The following is a 15,484-nucleotide window of genomic DNA, read 5'->3' on the forward strand; positions in this document are numbered from 1 at the left end:
TGGAAACTATGTAGTTGAACGATGGTGGCGCCCCCCTGTTAGTGGGAATAGTGTTATAACTTAACTTGCGTTACATTATTTCAAACTGTTTCGTTTCTTCTACTCGTGTCAACACTGTGGTTTCTGTAATCGATTATGTTGAAAGATTTGGGGTGAACACTATTGTCTATGATCGATTATTCTGCAAGACGATATTCCGAGTCTCGATCGAATAAAAGGTCCAACTAGTTTCGTAATGTTTGAAAGTATTTTACTAAGGCACATAATGTTAAGATGCAAATTAAGTAGTTGATACCAATCAATCAATTAATTTTATCGACACACCTTATTTAAAAATCTATCCCATAATGTCATTAACGGTTCAATTTGAACTTTGACAGTTCTACTGTGTCGTTTTCGTTATTCGATTGGTTGTGTCAACTACTCTATTGTCCAATGTTGCTAGTTTAAAAAATAAATGAAAATGGGACTACTCTGGATTGATATTTTTATCTATATTTCTAGTTATGCGTTAGGTGCTTATTTAATTGATCAGCATAATAAATATGAAACTCATTTAGTTTTTAAGTTCACATTAAATTAGGTACTTAATCGTTTTTGAGGAACAATTTGCATTTTTTAAGTCTCACGTTTTGATAGGCTATTTTATTGGTTTCTAAAATATTAATTTATTAATGTTATGGAACCCATAAGGTTAATTTTTGTAGCAGTAATCAGCACATAATTTACAAAAATACTACATATAGGTGTCGAATTTTTTAATGTTGTCAAATAGACTATGCAATGTCCCTCATAATTTAAAATGTAGATATTCTATCGATTTCAATTGATTAAAATCTGGTCCGTATTGGTCTGGGTCTGGTTGATATTGCTGTCGCGACTGTGGGACGGGCGCCCGCAGTGAGTGTGCGAGCGTGACAGTAACATAATTACGCGCAAACGATAAGGATGGGTAGCTTGGGGTCATTGGACAAAATTCTACGTGCTCCCGGACCAGACTATAGCATGTTTAAAGTAATTAAATAGCATTGCTTTGATTTCTTGTAAATTTTGCAGATAATTATTAATTTTCATTATATCGTTGTAAATATGCTTTCCATTTGTTTACCTCAATGACGCTTGATTTCGCCGTCCATTTATATCTTCAATTTAATGATTCAGATGCCTCGAAAGTTTCGCTAGATAGATATTAATGTTACTTAAATATTTATGTAGATTCTCACGCCTGTAGATTAAACACTATATTATTTACATAATTTTATCATAATTATTGTTATTGGAATTCCAAAAAAATAGAGGCAGTTTTTTAAAATCGAAATAATAAACATTTTACATACTTATTGACACTACTTTTATTTAAATCTGTTAAATTATTTTGGTAATCAGTCCTTTACTTTAATTTTAGACATTACTATTTACTTGTTTAACATATAAAAGTGACCAATATTTTGAGACCCCACGAAAAAGACGTTTTGGTTGTGGCTTTGGTTGAATTAAGTATGCATTTATTTTTATAACTTTACTAAATAATTTATTTCCAATATTAATTGCTTATTTATACTCGTATATAATGCTGCATTTGCTTCAGCTCCAGTAGGCTATTTTTCCTGTATACTTATTTATGCTTAACTTTACAATGAAGGAAAGAGCTAAACTGAGTCTTAATTTTAAACTTAAGATAATAAATACGTAGACTAATGTATAAAGTTGTACGCACCCTTAACTCTCTGCATTTTACTACGCTGCTATTCTAAAAATAGTAATTTGCTTTGTAAATGTGACTCTTTTGAAATATTGCTACTAATATTTGAACTGTATAAAATGGGAACCAAAGAAAATATTCCTTCCTATGTTAAATTATTATTTTTAAGAATAAGAATTGCCTTTTCCTCCAATAAGTCAGCTACCTAAGAATGTATCTACTAATAGTTTTGTGTTTTCAAATATACAAGTATAGCGGCCTATATTATAGTTATTGGTAGATAGTAAAAAATCGTGCCCCATTTTATTTGTGTTTCAAGGAGTAAATTAAGATTGTAAAGATTGCATTCCAAACTTCATATAAGTGTGAATTTTGGCGCAAAAGTGTGCGGACTCCGCCTCTACTGTATAGAGAATACGGTTTATACTACTTTGATCACTGTAGGCCTAAGATGCGCATCGCGATAAGCGTTTATCACGCCATTTTATCGATTTTACTCGATAAGCCCATACATTTGTCGTCTAAAATCATCCATAAGATTTTATCACGGCGCGCATCCTAGCCCGGCTGGGCGATTTAATCCACTTGATCAAAGTGGACTTCTTATCCAAGGACACCACGTCAGTTTCGCCTGGAGTCCACTTTGGTGGGTAATCAAATCCAGGTGATCAAAGTGGAATAAACCGAAAATACGTAGATTTTAGTATGTAAATATGCACAAATGTTTAAATATACTTCACAGTTTAAAAGTCGCATTCAATTTTAAATAGAGTATCTAACAGTCGGATCGATTTTCTAAGACATATCTAAAATATGAAAAGATAGTACCTAAATGTTTGCAAAAAATATGAAGACTACTTATATACCTTAAGCGAATTATTACAATTGCATTCCTAAGTAAATATTACGAAATAGGTGCTTACATGTAAAGACTTACATATTGAGAAAGTTTAATCTTAAGTCTTGTTAAAACTGCACCATGTTTGGAATCACAGATCTAATAAATATTGTTGTAGATTTATCAGCGGTTTGTGATCTAATAATATTAAGTTCAACTTATTTAAATGGCAATTCATTCACATTCTGTAGAATGCATTTTCGCTAAGTATTATTTCCAATATTTTAGCGTAGTTTCACGCATCATGATCCCAATCAATTATTTGTCATTAAACAAGGTGATTCACTTCTATTTATTTATTTATAGAACTTTATTGCACAATAAAAATCATACAATGGGTAGACTTAATGCTATTGAAGCATTCTCCTCATATATTTTCATAAACGGCGCTCTACCCTAAAAAGATAGGAAGTTTACATTGTACGTGAGCTTATTTTAGTCTTAACTTGTTACTGGGTCACAGTAAGCTTAGCTGCAGACCACAGACTTTCATACAAATTAGAATCGGGTCCAATTATCGGCCGACTAAAAGTCAAATCAGCCTGCGGCTAGGTTAGCCATTCCTTCCATCATCAATCATGATTTATATTGCTAGATCCACACACTTGCACATTCCTATTTCATACTGCCCGTCACCAAGTGCCTAGCTTCATAGTGAGCTATTGAATTGTTAATTAGGCGTTGTAATGATTAAATGTTTAAGGAAACACCGTTAAACTTAAACTACATGGAAGTTAACCCATGAAAAGTAATTATTTACCAAGTATTCTAAAATATCTGAACCTTATAGCTACCTCCATAGGATCTGGTGATGATAACAATTCCTTTAGATAAGACCCAATAAAGACAATTAAGTATGTACAGTCAGCTTCAAATACTTACTTTGTGACATCCAAAGTAGCCAATAAGGCGGTTATCACACTGCGTCGCGCTCCGTCGCGGAGCGCGGGCGACAGATTTAATCATTGTATGCAAGTACCTCAGTTTGTATAGAAAACACGCGCGGCACTTCACACTGACAACGCGTCCGCGCGCGTGATTTTTTTATATGAAAATCACGCGCTCCGCGGCAGAGCGCGGCGCAGTGTGGTAACCGCCTAAGTTCACAACATGTCTTTGTTACAATTAAAATAAGGTTGTTGTCAACTTTTTGGTCACTTTGGGCAGAGTAAATTCAAATGAGTAGGTCATCTTCATAGAAACGCACGGGCGCACGCACACACTGACAAAATTCGGCGCAACCACGACTGGCTCCCCGCTAAATTTTGTCAGTGTGTGCGTGCGCGCTGCATACGTATATTGGCGCGCTCACATACAAACCGCACTCGGTGCGTTTCTATGAAGATGACCCAATCATTTTTATTTACTCTGCTTTGGGCGTCACGAACTATTTGACGCTAACTGTACACCGACAGCACATCAGGCTGTACATTTTTGTTGCTATATCGCACCTATTAGGGAGCATTCAAGTATTACGTAACGCAATTAGGGGGGGAGGGGGGGTCTCGTAAAACGTTACGATGCGTTACAGGGGCGGGAGGGGGTCTTTCTTACAAGACGTTACGTAACATTGTTTCTTTTTTTTAATAAAAATTTAGGGAATTAAAACTCCCAAATTGGCAACTCTTTTCGTTTACGTTTTACGGGGTATTTCAGTTGGGTTTCTGTTTATAATTGCATTCCCAAAGGTTAAAATAAACATGTTATGCGTTTTAAGAGTTTATTAGTAAAAAAAGCTAAAATAGGATAGGAATGACAGAGAAAAACAATTTATTGTGTGTGTGTAAAGCCAAACATTTATAGAATAGAAAAATAAACAAAATACGCAGGTGTTGCGGATTAAAAATATCTTGTTTTATTTAGTATGATTACCGCAAAAGCAATTAAAACTATACCAAGGACAAAAACTATAACATAACTTTTAGCGCCTTTTGGGCAAAATGGTCACTTGAGTGTTACGTAACGTTTAGAGAGGGGGAGGGTGGGTACAGAAAAACGTTACGGTGCGTTACAAGGGGGGGAGGGGGAGTCTAAAATCTTCAAAAATTGCGTTACGTAATACTTGAATGCTCTCTTACGAACTACATAAGATACCGGTTGATGTTCTTTTGTCTGTACTTGTTGAGTGCGCAGGATTCCTATTTCAAACAATATTATTTACTTATTAGACAAGACTTGTATTAATTGTGTAAGTAAAATAACTGTTACTTATATTGTATTTGTTCTTCTGGAATGATGCTTCATAATATTTTTATCAGGAAATAAATTATATTCCATGCTATTTTGTGTTTTATTTTGGCCAAGTCATCGAGTTTAGGCAACAGTAATACTAAAATGATCAATGTATCGACGCCTTGGTAAAAACCTCTTAGGTGTAAAAGACATATTTTTTAGGCTTTGAATCCAGAACTCTTAAATTCTTTAAGATTGACCGAATGCATTCTCGACGTTTTCACTCTGGCGACGATATGTAAAGTTTAAATGAAACGCATACTTATTACCCAAACATTTAATAAATAGGTGTATAAATTGTACGTCTTTGGAATTGCACTACACTAAAACTACCCACGTGTCTTACATACAGTAATATTTAGAAGGCACTGACGCACAAAATAATATGGACACGATTCTGAAGGTCACACTATCTCGAAATCTAATATAAATAAAACAGTCATAAAAAGTTATGAATTTATAAATAAGATTGACAGCAATTTAGTCGATTGAATTTGTTAACATATTCTCTATTTTTTGTCTAGTTTTGTCCTTTTTAATTCGTTAAGGAAAAAAGGGACAGAGATAGAAGCCTCACAGAATTGGGACCAATGTTTATAGTGCCCTGTCCATTAATTTTATTACATTTTATAATATTATTCCTACATATTTACCGTCTCGATAGTCACCTAAATAAATAAGATTAAAATTATTCTCAAATAAAATTCATAAACCAATATTGAAGGTGTAAGTACATAACTTATTTTGACGAATCCATAATCTTTTATTGTTATTTCGATCACACGATAATCGATTTCAGTTCAAAAACACCATCATATTAATGTCAAAACAAAAATATAACAAGTGGGAAAACCTAAAATTGAGTATTTAATTAATATTACGTGTATATTAAAAATAGCTTGTGCCCAGTCTCCATAGTCGGTTGTTGTTTCGAATAGTTAGATAATTAAAATTAAATCTACTTCATTTAAAACAATAATTTATATTATGCAAGATGACTGGAAATGAGCAAACATTGTAAGGGATTATAGTACAGGTCCTTTGCAACAAACAGGTTAAATTTTATACATATAATATTTCACTTATTATTACATTCGAGATAAAGATAACGTACACTTTGGGTATACATATTATGAAAATATTAAGGTACCTACCTACAGTAATAAAATTAAATATGATATACGACGAGTATGTAATCGTATAATAATAATTAAAAACATTCAACACAAAACAATATAATCATGCCATTAAGTTCTAATTACAACAGCTAAATTGCAAGTATTCTGATTGCCACCGCCAACGTTTTTATCTATGACTAAAACATGCCCTCAGACCTCAAAGATGACTGATGCAATGCATACACGATCTTCTGTTCTTACATACAAACTTAATTTTCGACAAACTATTACATGTCAAATATTATTTTAGAGCCAAAGCACACGATGCGTTGCGGTTGCGGCGCCGCAGATATTTCTATGTAAGACAACGCAGCTACACCGTTCCGGAGTCGCATCGCTGCCGCAACGCATCGTGTTTTGGCTTTAACGGCTCAATTGCGCCCGCGCATTCTTGTAAATGATTATTGTCAATTTGCCACAAAGTCGATTCGTCGCACTTGTAAGTTTCATACATTGAAAGTAAAATAATCGTCATAGACGCGGATAAGTACAGTGACCAGCACACCAGACTATACATTCCAAAATCGCCTCTATTACAAGTGCAAAAGATGCACAGAGTTTACCTACATGTGTCATCCGTACGTATCAATTTGCTCATAAATTATCTAAAAAGTGACGGATTCATTTTTTTTTAAAGATTATTAGTAATTTGTTATTTCACAAATCACTAAAACTCCCGCTCGGACTAAGCTAAATATGCTTGTGTCACGAGTGAGCTCACCACAATAGTCGCGCGGCGGCGGGGACCGAACCCGCGTTCCCCGGATCACGAGTCGGCCAGTCCGATCCCTTCACTGTTCAGCTATCGTGGCTTCATACATTTCCTGTGACGAGTCGACTCTGTGACAAGTCCACAATAACTCCTGGTATTAGCTAGTAGTTTAAGCAATAGGGATAGGTTTTCTAGCCTTGATCAGCTGTTCGGAGACCTCCCACAGCTTCGTCTCGACCTCCTTGTCGAAGGGGTACTTGGAATCGTACTCCGCGCACTCCCGATACATCTTACCGGTTTTACCTTCAATGCTGTAGTCACTGGCGCAGTACACCACTGTTTCGGAACCCTGGAAAAAATTTAAGTTTTTTTAAAATATTACAAGAAAATTTACAGCTGTGGGTATTTTTAACTGACTCCAATTGGAAAATCAAAAAAATCAAAATCAAAAATATTTATTCAGTTTAGACCACAAGTGGCACTTATGAACGTCAATAGAAAATAATAAAAAAAGAAATCGATCAATGTGGAAAGCATTAGGGGAGGCCTATGTTCAGCAGTGGACGTCCTATGGCTGACATGATGATTATGATGATGAAAAAAAGAAAAGTTAGCCCTTATGGGGCACTTTACATGTCTCCTTATCTTTTGGGCCCTACCAGCGTATCGAGACAAACATATGGCAAGTGCTGAGAAGAAACGCCGGAACATTTGAAAAGCCATTTTCACCTATAAGTCTAATGAATCAATCAAAACCGAAGCAAGCTATTCGTGAGCATATTATTAGCTCTTCGTTGTGATAATAGAAATTAGCAATTTTGTAAATATCCGAATTATTATATGTATATAGTCAATTTTGACTAAACTGATCTTAGATTCTATTGAAATACCCACTTTTAAAATGATTGCAACTCATTGGTATCCCTCCACAATCGAATAGATACTGGATTTTACTGAGTAGGTAAATAAGATGTTTTCACACCTTGTATAAACTCGTTTTAGCGAAAAAAGCGTCTTGTGTAAACGTAGCAAAGTCCTACTAATGACGCAAGTGTTTTAGTTCAAACAAAAACAAGCATAATACCAAAAAAAAATCTAAGAAAATTCAAGAGTTAGGACTCTTGAACTTTTGAGTCCTAACGATCGTTTGTGAAATTAACTGACCTGTTTAGCAGTCTTCATGAATAGCAGAAATACAGGCGCCATTAGAATGTAATGATACCATTTGATTGAGTACCTGAAAAATATTAAAAACCATTAATTAATAATATCTTAGCCTATTAATCATCGTTCGCTTCAGCCGAAAGACGTCCACTGCTGGACAAAGGCCTCCCCCAGGGATTTCCACGAAAACCGATCCTGCGCCGCTCGCATCCAGGCATCTTATTATTAATATTATTTAGCGCCATCTAGCGCCTAAACTACATAGTTAGGCCACGAGTATACAGTACAGTATACATTAATGTTGAAAAATAGTCCTTAATAGAAATACTTAGTTTACTTAGGGTGCCACAGTCTACATTGACTTGCAGTCGTCCTACATTGGCCATGTTAGGTACAGTCAGCGTCAATAATCCGAGACACCCAAAGTAGCCAAAGGTTGTGTTATCAACTTTTTGATATCTTTGGCTGTAACGAACTACTCGTCGCTGACCTTTACTGGAAAAGTATTATCATTCTTCTTTTCTATCCACTGGATTACACACCAATTTTGGGCTTATTCCACTATTATACCTAACTAGCTTTCCGCCCGCGGCTTCGCCCGCGTGGAATTTTGTCTGTCACAGAAAAATTTCATCGCGCGCGTCCCTGTTTCAAAAACCGGGATAAAAACTATCCTATGTTCTTTCCCGGGACTCAAACTATCTCTATGCCAAATTTCATCAAAATCGGTTGCGAGGTTTAAGCGGGAAAGCGTAACAGACAGACAGACAGACAGACAGACAGAGTTACTTTCGCATTTATAATATTAGTTGGGATTGGGATATAACGGGTCATTAATCCCCGTAAAACTTTTTAGTTCAATATTCCCCATTATAAGCTCCAATTGGCGTTAACGGGGATATTGTCAACGGGGAATAGTGGAATAAGCCCAATTTTGAAGATCAAGGAGTTTCTTTTCAAATATCCTGCAGTGCCAAGGCTATTCTGGTACATTTGACTCAGTCAGCCTGAGGTATGGGATCGGAGGGGTGTTGACATATTATGTCGAGACAGGGTATACAAATCTGTGGGTCTAGACAAAGTGCAAATTATAATCGCACACCAGTCGATAAGTGGTCGAAAAGCCCCTTTTTTGTATGGAGTTTTGACGGATTCGATTTTCGATTCGATCAAAAAGTGCGTTTTGTCTAGGGGTGCTGATACCGCAGGCAGGCACTGACTGAATTGAGCGCTAGAAGTCAAACTATACGTCATCATAAATAAATAAATTCATTTACGTTTGAAAAACGTGTTGTAAACATAAAAATATGTTTTTTATTTTTTGCATAAACAGAGGTTTGCAGCAATGTTTTTCTGTACGTCATGTTGTTGTAAAATCTGTAGTATGTTAAACTTCACAGAAGGTAGAAATAACAAACAAAGTCGAACTATTGTTTATCGCGTATTAATGAAATATTTTTATTTATTTATTTCTTTATGTACCTATCTAGTATCTTGTCAGAACACGTTTTTAGTCAGCCGAGCCAAATACAAAAATCTTAGGTACCTACTTTGTTGTAAGTTTAAGTACCTACCTACCTAAGATTTTAAAAAATCATGTTCGCCTATAAACTTCAACAATTTTGCAAAAAAATAATTTTATTCCCTATGATGAATAGAATCTTCAAAATCAATTGTAAACTTAAATTAAATTTTTCTTCAAATGGTATTTTATCAATTCTTATTTTAAACTGCTTAAAAATATTGTCGCGGACTGCACATTGTAGGCATTATGTATGTACCTACCTACTTACAAATGATAAAATTCCCATTAAAAAGTACTTTGTAAATAAAATGATGGCAGGTGTTTTGACTTTTGGTGATAAAATGTAAATTATCCATTTATCAAGCATTAATTGCTTACTTTGGGGCTAGATATTTATGACTATCTGTAAGATTCATCAAAGTACTCATTAAGTCATATCATTTTAATTTTTTTGCTCCTTAAATATTTATAGATCTTATCATTAATACACTATACAGGGTGTTAGGTAATAAATGGGTACCTATATGAGCCGACACTAGCATATAAATGGTATGGTGAAGTCAGAGAACTGATATCATAATTGGGTATTTGACACCATTCGCCAATAATTCTAAACCACAACTTTTTTAAAAAGACACTTCTTTCTGGTCTTAAAAACTTAATTAATTTTTAATTACCTGTAAATTACGATTTTTGGTTGCATTATAATTGAAAAAAGTAGTTTCATTGAGTTGATAAAATTGTGACGTCACATGCTAGTATTGCCGTACAAAATCTATGGGAGAGTCTCGTTTTGACAGTTTTAAAAAGTACGTCAATTGATTGGTGGTGTCAAATACCCTATTTTAATTATTTTAATTTTCATACAAATCTGATTTTAATGGTTAATTTTTTTTTGTTTTGTATGAACATTTAAAAAAATAAAATGATGATATCAAGTTTCTGACTTCACCATACCATTTATGTTAACACTAGCTTTTGCCCGCGGTTTCACCCGCGTGATATTTAGTATGTCACAGATCGTCATAAATTATAGCCTATATGTTAATCTGGGTTATAAACAGTAATACTGTAAAGGATCAACAAAATCCGTTCAGCAGTTTTTGCGTGAAAGAGTAACAAACATTCAGACATCCAAACATTCAGACATCCAAACATCCAGACATCATGACATCCAAACTTTCGCATTTATAATATTAGTAGGATGGCCCATTTACCTAACACCCTGTAGATGCATAATAATAAACTTATTTACCTTATTTATTTATAAGGTATTGCAAATTATACATATAATTTATTAATATGTAGGGCTGCTATTTTATATCCCACTAAAGAAGGAGCGATTTTTAAAATATACTAACATTACTCGTACAACATTTGTAGGTATCACACCAGTTAGTTGTTACGTATATCGCATCTATATTCGGTGCACGTACATCGCACTACAAAACACAGCATACCTAAATACACACAAGGTCGATCTGAACGTAATCAAGCTGATCTACTTGTATGTTTATTGAGCTATGTAAATTATCATTGTGAACAAAATAGTTAGTTGCTCTTAACTACTTCAGATAAAGAGCATTTTAATTGTCGCCCTTATCGCGGAGCGTGATTTTTATATTTGGCGTGTTTCTTTCTTAGAGATCGCTTTGTATAGAAATTAGTATTTAGTAGTGCGAGCCAAGACACTTTACTTTGATACCTCTTTTTTAATTTGGAATTCGAATCGAATGCTTTAAAAATACGTCTGCTGCGTGTGCGCCGAAACAACGTTGTGGTTTGATGTTTTCGAATACTTCTACGTTTTACTTGCGTCAGTTATATGCCATTTAACCCGAACTGAGCTCAAGATAGTGTTGGAATTTTTAAATCTGGAGGACTCGGTTTTGATTTCTAGGCAGATGACACATGCTTTAAAAATAACTTGGATTAATTGTTACTAATTCAGTTAGGCATTGCAGTCTTAAATCAACATTCTTATCCAAAAAACGCGAAATAAAAACTTATTTATAGGAAGGGGGACTACCTTTTGTTAAGATGGATAGAACAACTAGACCAAGTTGTTAGCAGTGAAGACAAGCAATAATAATAACTCACCTAAATAAGCTAGTATAGCAGAATCCAGGGCAGCAAGAACTAACGTCAATGCCGGTCCCTTTCAGCCGATCTGCCAGCGCTCTCATAAAGTAGCAATTCATCAGCTTAGTGTTCTGGTATGCAGTAATGTGACGGCCACGAGTCTTGCCCTGCTTCGCCTCCTCGATTTCAGCTCTTGAGTTCAAGTCGTTAAAGTTTATTTCACCTTTTTCATGCAGCGTTGACGACACTATAACGATTCTGAAAATGTACATAAATTATAATCAACACGTTTTTTTTGTTATTGTCATGTTATTCAACGAGTTTTTATTTAAATGATGTACAATTACTACATTACTATGTAGTATTACCTACTGCTGTCATGCAAAAATTTTTAAAACCAACAATTTGTTTATTTATACGGTTTGGCTTATATTCATATGGTTTTTCCAATCAATTATTATTAATTATCATCTTATCCAATTTCAACATCTTTCATAATCATTATTAGTAGTTAATGAGATTGTTAATAGTAATTATTAAATGCCTCAAACTCCTAATTCTTTGGAATGATTATTAAAAAGATAATATCGATAATCCTTTATTTATATTATACTAGCTTTTGCCCGCGGCTTCACCCGCGTGAAATTTAGTTTGTCACAGATTGTCTTAAATTATAGCCTACTAGCTTTCCGCCCGCGGCTTCGCCCGCGTGGAATTTTGTCTGTCACAGAAAAACTTTATCGCGCGCGTCCCTGTTTCAAAAACCGGGATAAAAACTATCCTATGTTCTTTCCCGGGACTCAAACTATCTCTATGCCAAATTTCATCAAAATCGGTTGCGAGGTTTAAGCGGGAAAGCGTAACAGACAGACAGACCCTACCGATTCGAAGATTGAAAGACAATCCCCCCCCCCCCGTATCATGAAATAGACCGCAGATAGATGTGCCAGTGAGTACTAATCTGCGCGACTTGCGTCACCCCCTGATGCTTGGCACCCGGGGCGGACCGCCTCCCCCTTACGCCGCTACTGGTCTCTTGTCTAGGTAAATACGCTTAACAATAAGCTTACCTGCTGGGAGAGCCTTTCTTCAGATGTTCAATTAGAAGCTGTGTCAAGTAGAAATGTCCCAAGTGGTTAACACCAAAATGTATTTCAAAGCCTTCTTTGGTTTTCAAATCCAGTTTCAAAGGCACAGCCACACCGGCATTGTTGATAAGTACGTCTATTTTGTAGAAGCCAGCCTTTATAACTTCTACAAACTTCTCGATGGATTCAAATGATGCTAGGTCTAGCTGCATGGGAATCTGAAATGTTTTACTTGATAAAAATTTTAATAATCCTTTATTTAAGACCCACCGACCCAGTTTGTTGGTAAGTAATAACAACAACAATATTCATGGTGACAATTTTGTAGTGTTAGTAAATTTTGCAAATACAAAGAGTCCCATTAACGCCTCCAGCTAAATATTATGCTTGTTGTTAGGAGTGGGTTCACCACAATAATCCTGTAGACGACGGGGTTCGAACTACAGACCGTCAAAATATTATATTGTTTGATTCTACTACTAATAAAATACTCACGAGCTCTCCACCATAAGGCTGCTCCTTCCGTATACCGGCAATCAAAGCCTTTGCCTTCGCGACGTCTCGGCACGCCATTATAATCCGCGCCTTTCTTTTCACCAGGGCCTTTGCTGTCTCTAGCCCAATCCCACTGCTGGCACCAGTGATCAAATAAGTCTTGCCCCGCAAGCAAGTATTACTCCTACACTTAGCCCAATTCCTGGACCTCCATTTGCGCAGTAACCCTATCGCAACCAGCACAGAAATAGGGACCGCAGCGTAAATAACTGATGGAGCCACCATTTTATTTATTAAACTAATTACGTCTTATTTATTATTCACTAAATAATATTATTTTCCACTGAAAAGTAACACGACCAACCACTACGAAAATGAAACACAAATGTCAATGAAATGTCAATCGTTCAAAGGTCAAAGACTTTTCGTTCAGAAATGTCCTACTGTTGATAGAATAATTTAATGGATGCGTTCACTCAGCGTCAATATTATAAGGCGAGTGGCCGGTTTGAATCGCGTTTACGCGCGAAATATTTAAAAAACTTCGCGATCATACCGAAGTTTGTTAGATGAATTTCGCGTACCTACGCTTTATTCAGTTGCAGAAGATTAGCAGATATTGTATAATAATATGTATTAGATACATACAGTGATTTCGAGAATGCAAAAGTTTATAAATGATAAATAAATAAGTAGGTAGAACCTATACCTACCTACTTAGGTTGTTTTTCCTAAATCAAATCAAATCAAACTATCATTTATTGTGTTAGTAGTAAAAGTAACTAGTTAATTTATTATATTTTAATACTGTAGGTAACATTACCCCTAAACTAAAAAATGAGCCTAGCGCTCACACACACGAATTTATTCGAATCTTTAACGAATGTACGAAGCTTTTGTGCTTTCAAAAATCTGTCGGAACGGGGTAGGTATCGGAATTTGTGATCTTTATTTGTTGCTACTTATAATGCTAATGGCGATGTAGGTTACTTATCGTGGCCCATGGCATTGTTAAATTAATATTAACTTTGGTTTTAGTTCTACAGCTCGTTTGACGCATATTTAGTTCCTTTCCTACCCTCAGACCCTCTAGGTACTTGAGTGCTGTTATAGGTACTAAAACCAAGTTCTTAGGTATTTTTTATAGATAGTTCTTAGTACTTTTGAGCTTTATGTAGTAGTAAGTATTATGTTATGTATCTCTCGATTAATCAGGGTTTTAAAAATAAAAACAAAAGTATTTTATAGCAGGGCCGTTTATTTGAAATACATAAGGGATAACTAGATAAAAAATCTGTAATCCAGACTATGAAAAACAATTGATATGGCAACATCATGAATATTATGTATGAAATATCTTTACGAGGCGTTTACACGTAAATATTTATAGTAGGTATAGTAGATTAATTCGAAAACGTCTAAATTATAATATTTACGATAGAATATTAGAAAACATTTAATTAATGCAGCTTTATTAATACAAAGATTAACATTTATCGTCATTTAGCATCGCTGACGCCGATTAGGTACGGGAATTACATTTATTTTCATTAACATTTAGTACAAAAAATATTAGATTTAAAAACCAGCCTGTATAGCGAAGTTTATAATGATTTACACTTTTACTAAATTAATTAAGTAGTAATAATAGTTTATTTATAAGTAGGCATTAAATAAGACAAAAGAATAGACGAACAACCAAAAAAAAAATCAAATGCATTATGTGTTGATCAATAATAATCTAAATATTCGTACAAACAGACAATAATATAATGTTTCGCTATGAAGTAGGTATTGATAGGTTTGGGTATTTAAAGTCGTAGAAAAGGTAACAGACATACATTTAAAAACATTTTTTGTGTATTCCATGATCTGTAATTTGGCTGCTTAACAATAACGAAGCACGAGATACAAATTTCATTAATTTTCATTGGCACAAGTAATTACAAAAATATGATAAGTTTTGTGCCTGTAAACAACCTCATATGAATTTTACGATTATTTTCTCTCCAGCCTTCTAACATTTATCACCGACTCATTGCCCTATTTTGTTTTAAAATAAATTTAAAATTAACGCCATCTTTTGCAGGAATGTTGAAGTATAGGTACCTCAGATCATACTATGATCTGAGATAGGTACAGTCGTCAGTAAAAGTGTTTCAGACAAATCATTTTACAGGTATTAAATACCCTCGATTATGGAACATTCAGTCGATTTTCAGATTAATTATTTAAGTTAAATAGTTACTAAGATGAAAACAGCTTTACTACTTGTAACAGGTTGTGGAATGCGGTTCTAGGTCCCTACTACAGCATACTGATAATAATTACCAAACATAATTAATAAATTAGTGTTTTGTCAATCTCTATCTAAAGACAAACACTATATTTTTCTCGCAAGAACATGC

The 15,484-nt window shown here is 34.7% G+C and overlaps 2 protein-coding genes across 4 annotated transcripts in view; one reads left to right on the top strand and one right to left on the bottom strand.

The window, feature by feature from the left end:
• LOC114355897 (PX domain-containing protein kinase-like protein) overlaps positions 1-15,484 on the top strand; it is a 159,953-nt gene that overhangs the window by 95,862 nt on the left and 48,607 nt on the right. The gene's annotated exons all lie outside the window — the stretch shown is intronic.
• Positions 5,095-13,475, bottom strand: LOC114355898 (retinol dehydrogenase 14). The gene is made up of 5 exons (XM_028308935.1): positions 13,077-13,475; positions 12,564-12,799; positions 11,512-11,751; positions 7,887-7,959; positions 5,095-7,071 (listed from the first exon to the last, which is right to left on the bottom strand). Exons 1-5 carry the CDS (start codon positions 13,359-13,361, stop codon positions 6,892-6,894), a joined length of 1,014 nt encoding a protein of 337 aa, XP_028164736.1. The 5' UTR covers positions 13,362-13,475; the 3' UTR covers positions 5,095-6,891.

This window comes from Ostrinia furnacalis, unplaced genomic scaffold, assembly GCF_004193835.3.
Source record: "Ostrinia furnacalis isolate ACB-3 unplaced genomic scaffold, ASM419383v2 OfSCF2568, whole genome shotgun sequence".
NCBI lineage: Eukaryota > Metazoa > Arthropoda > Insecta > Lepidoptera > Crambidae > Ostrinia > Ostrinia furnacalis.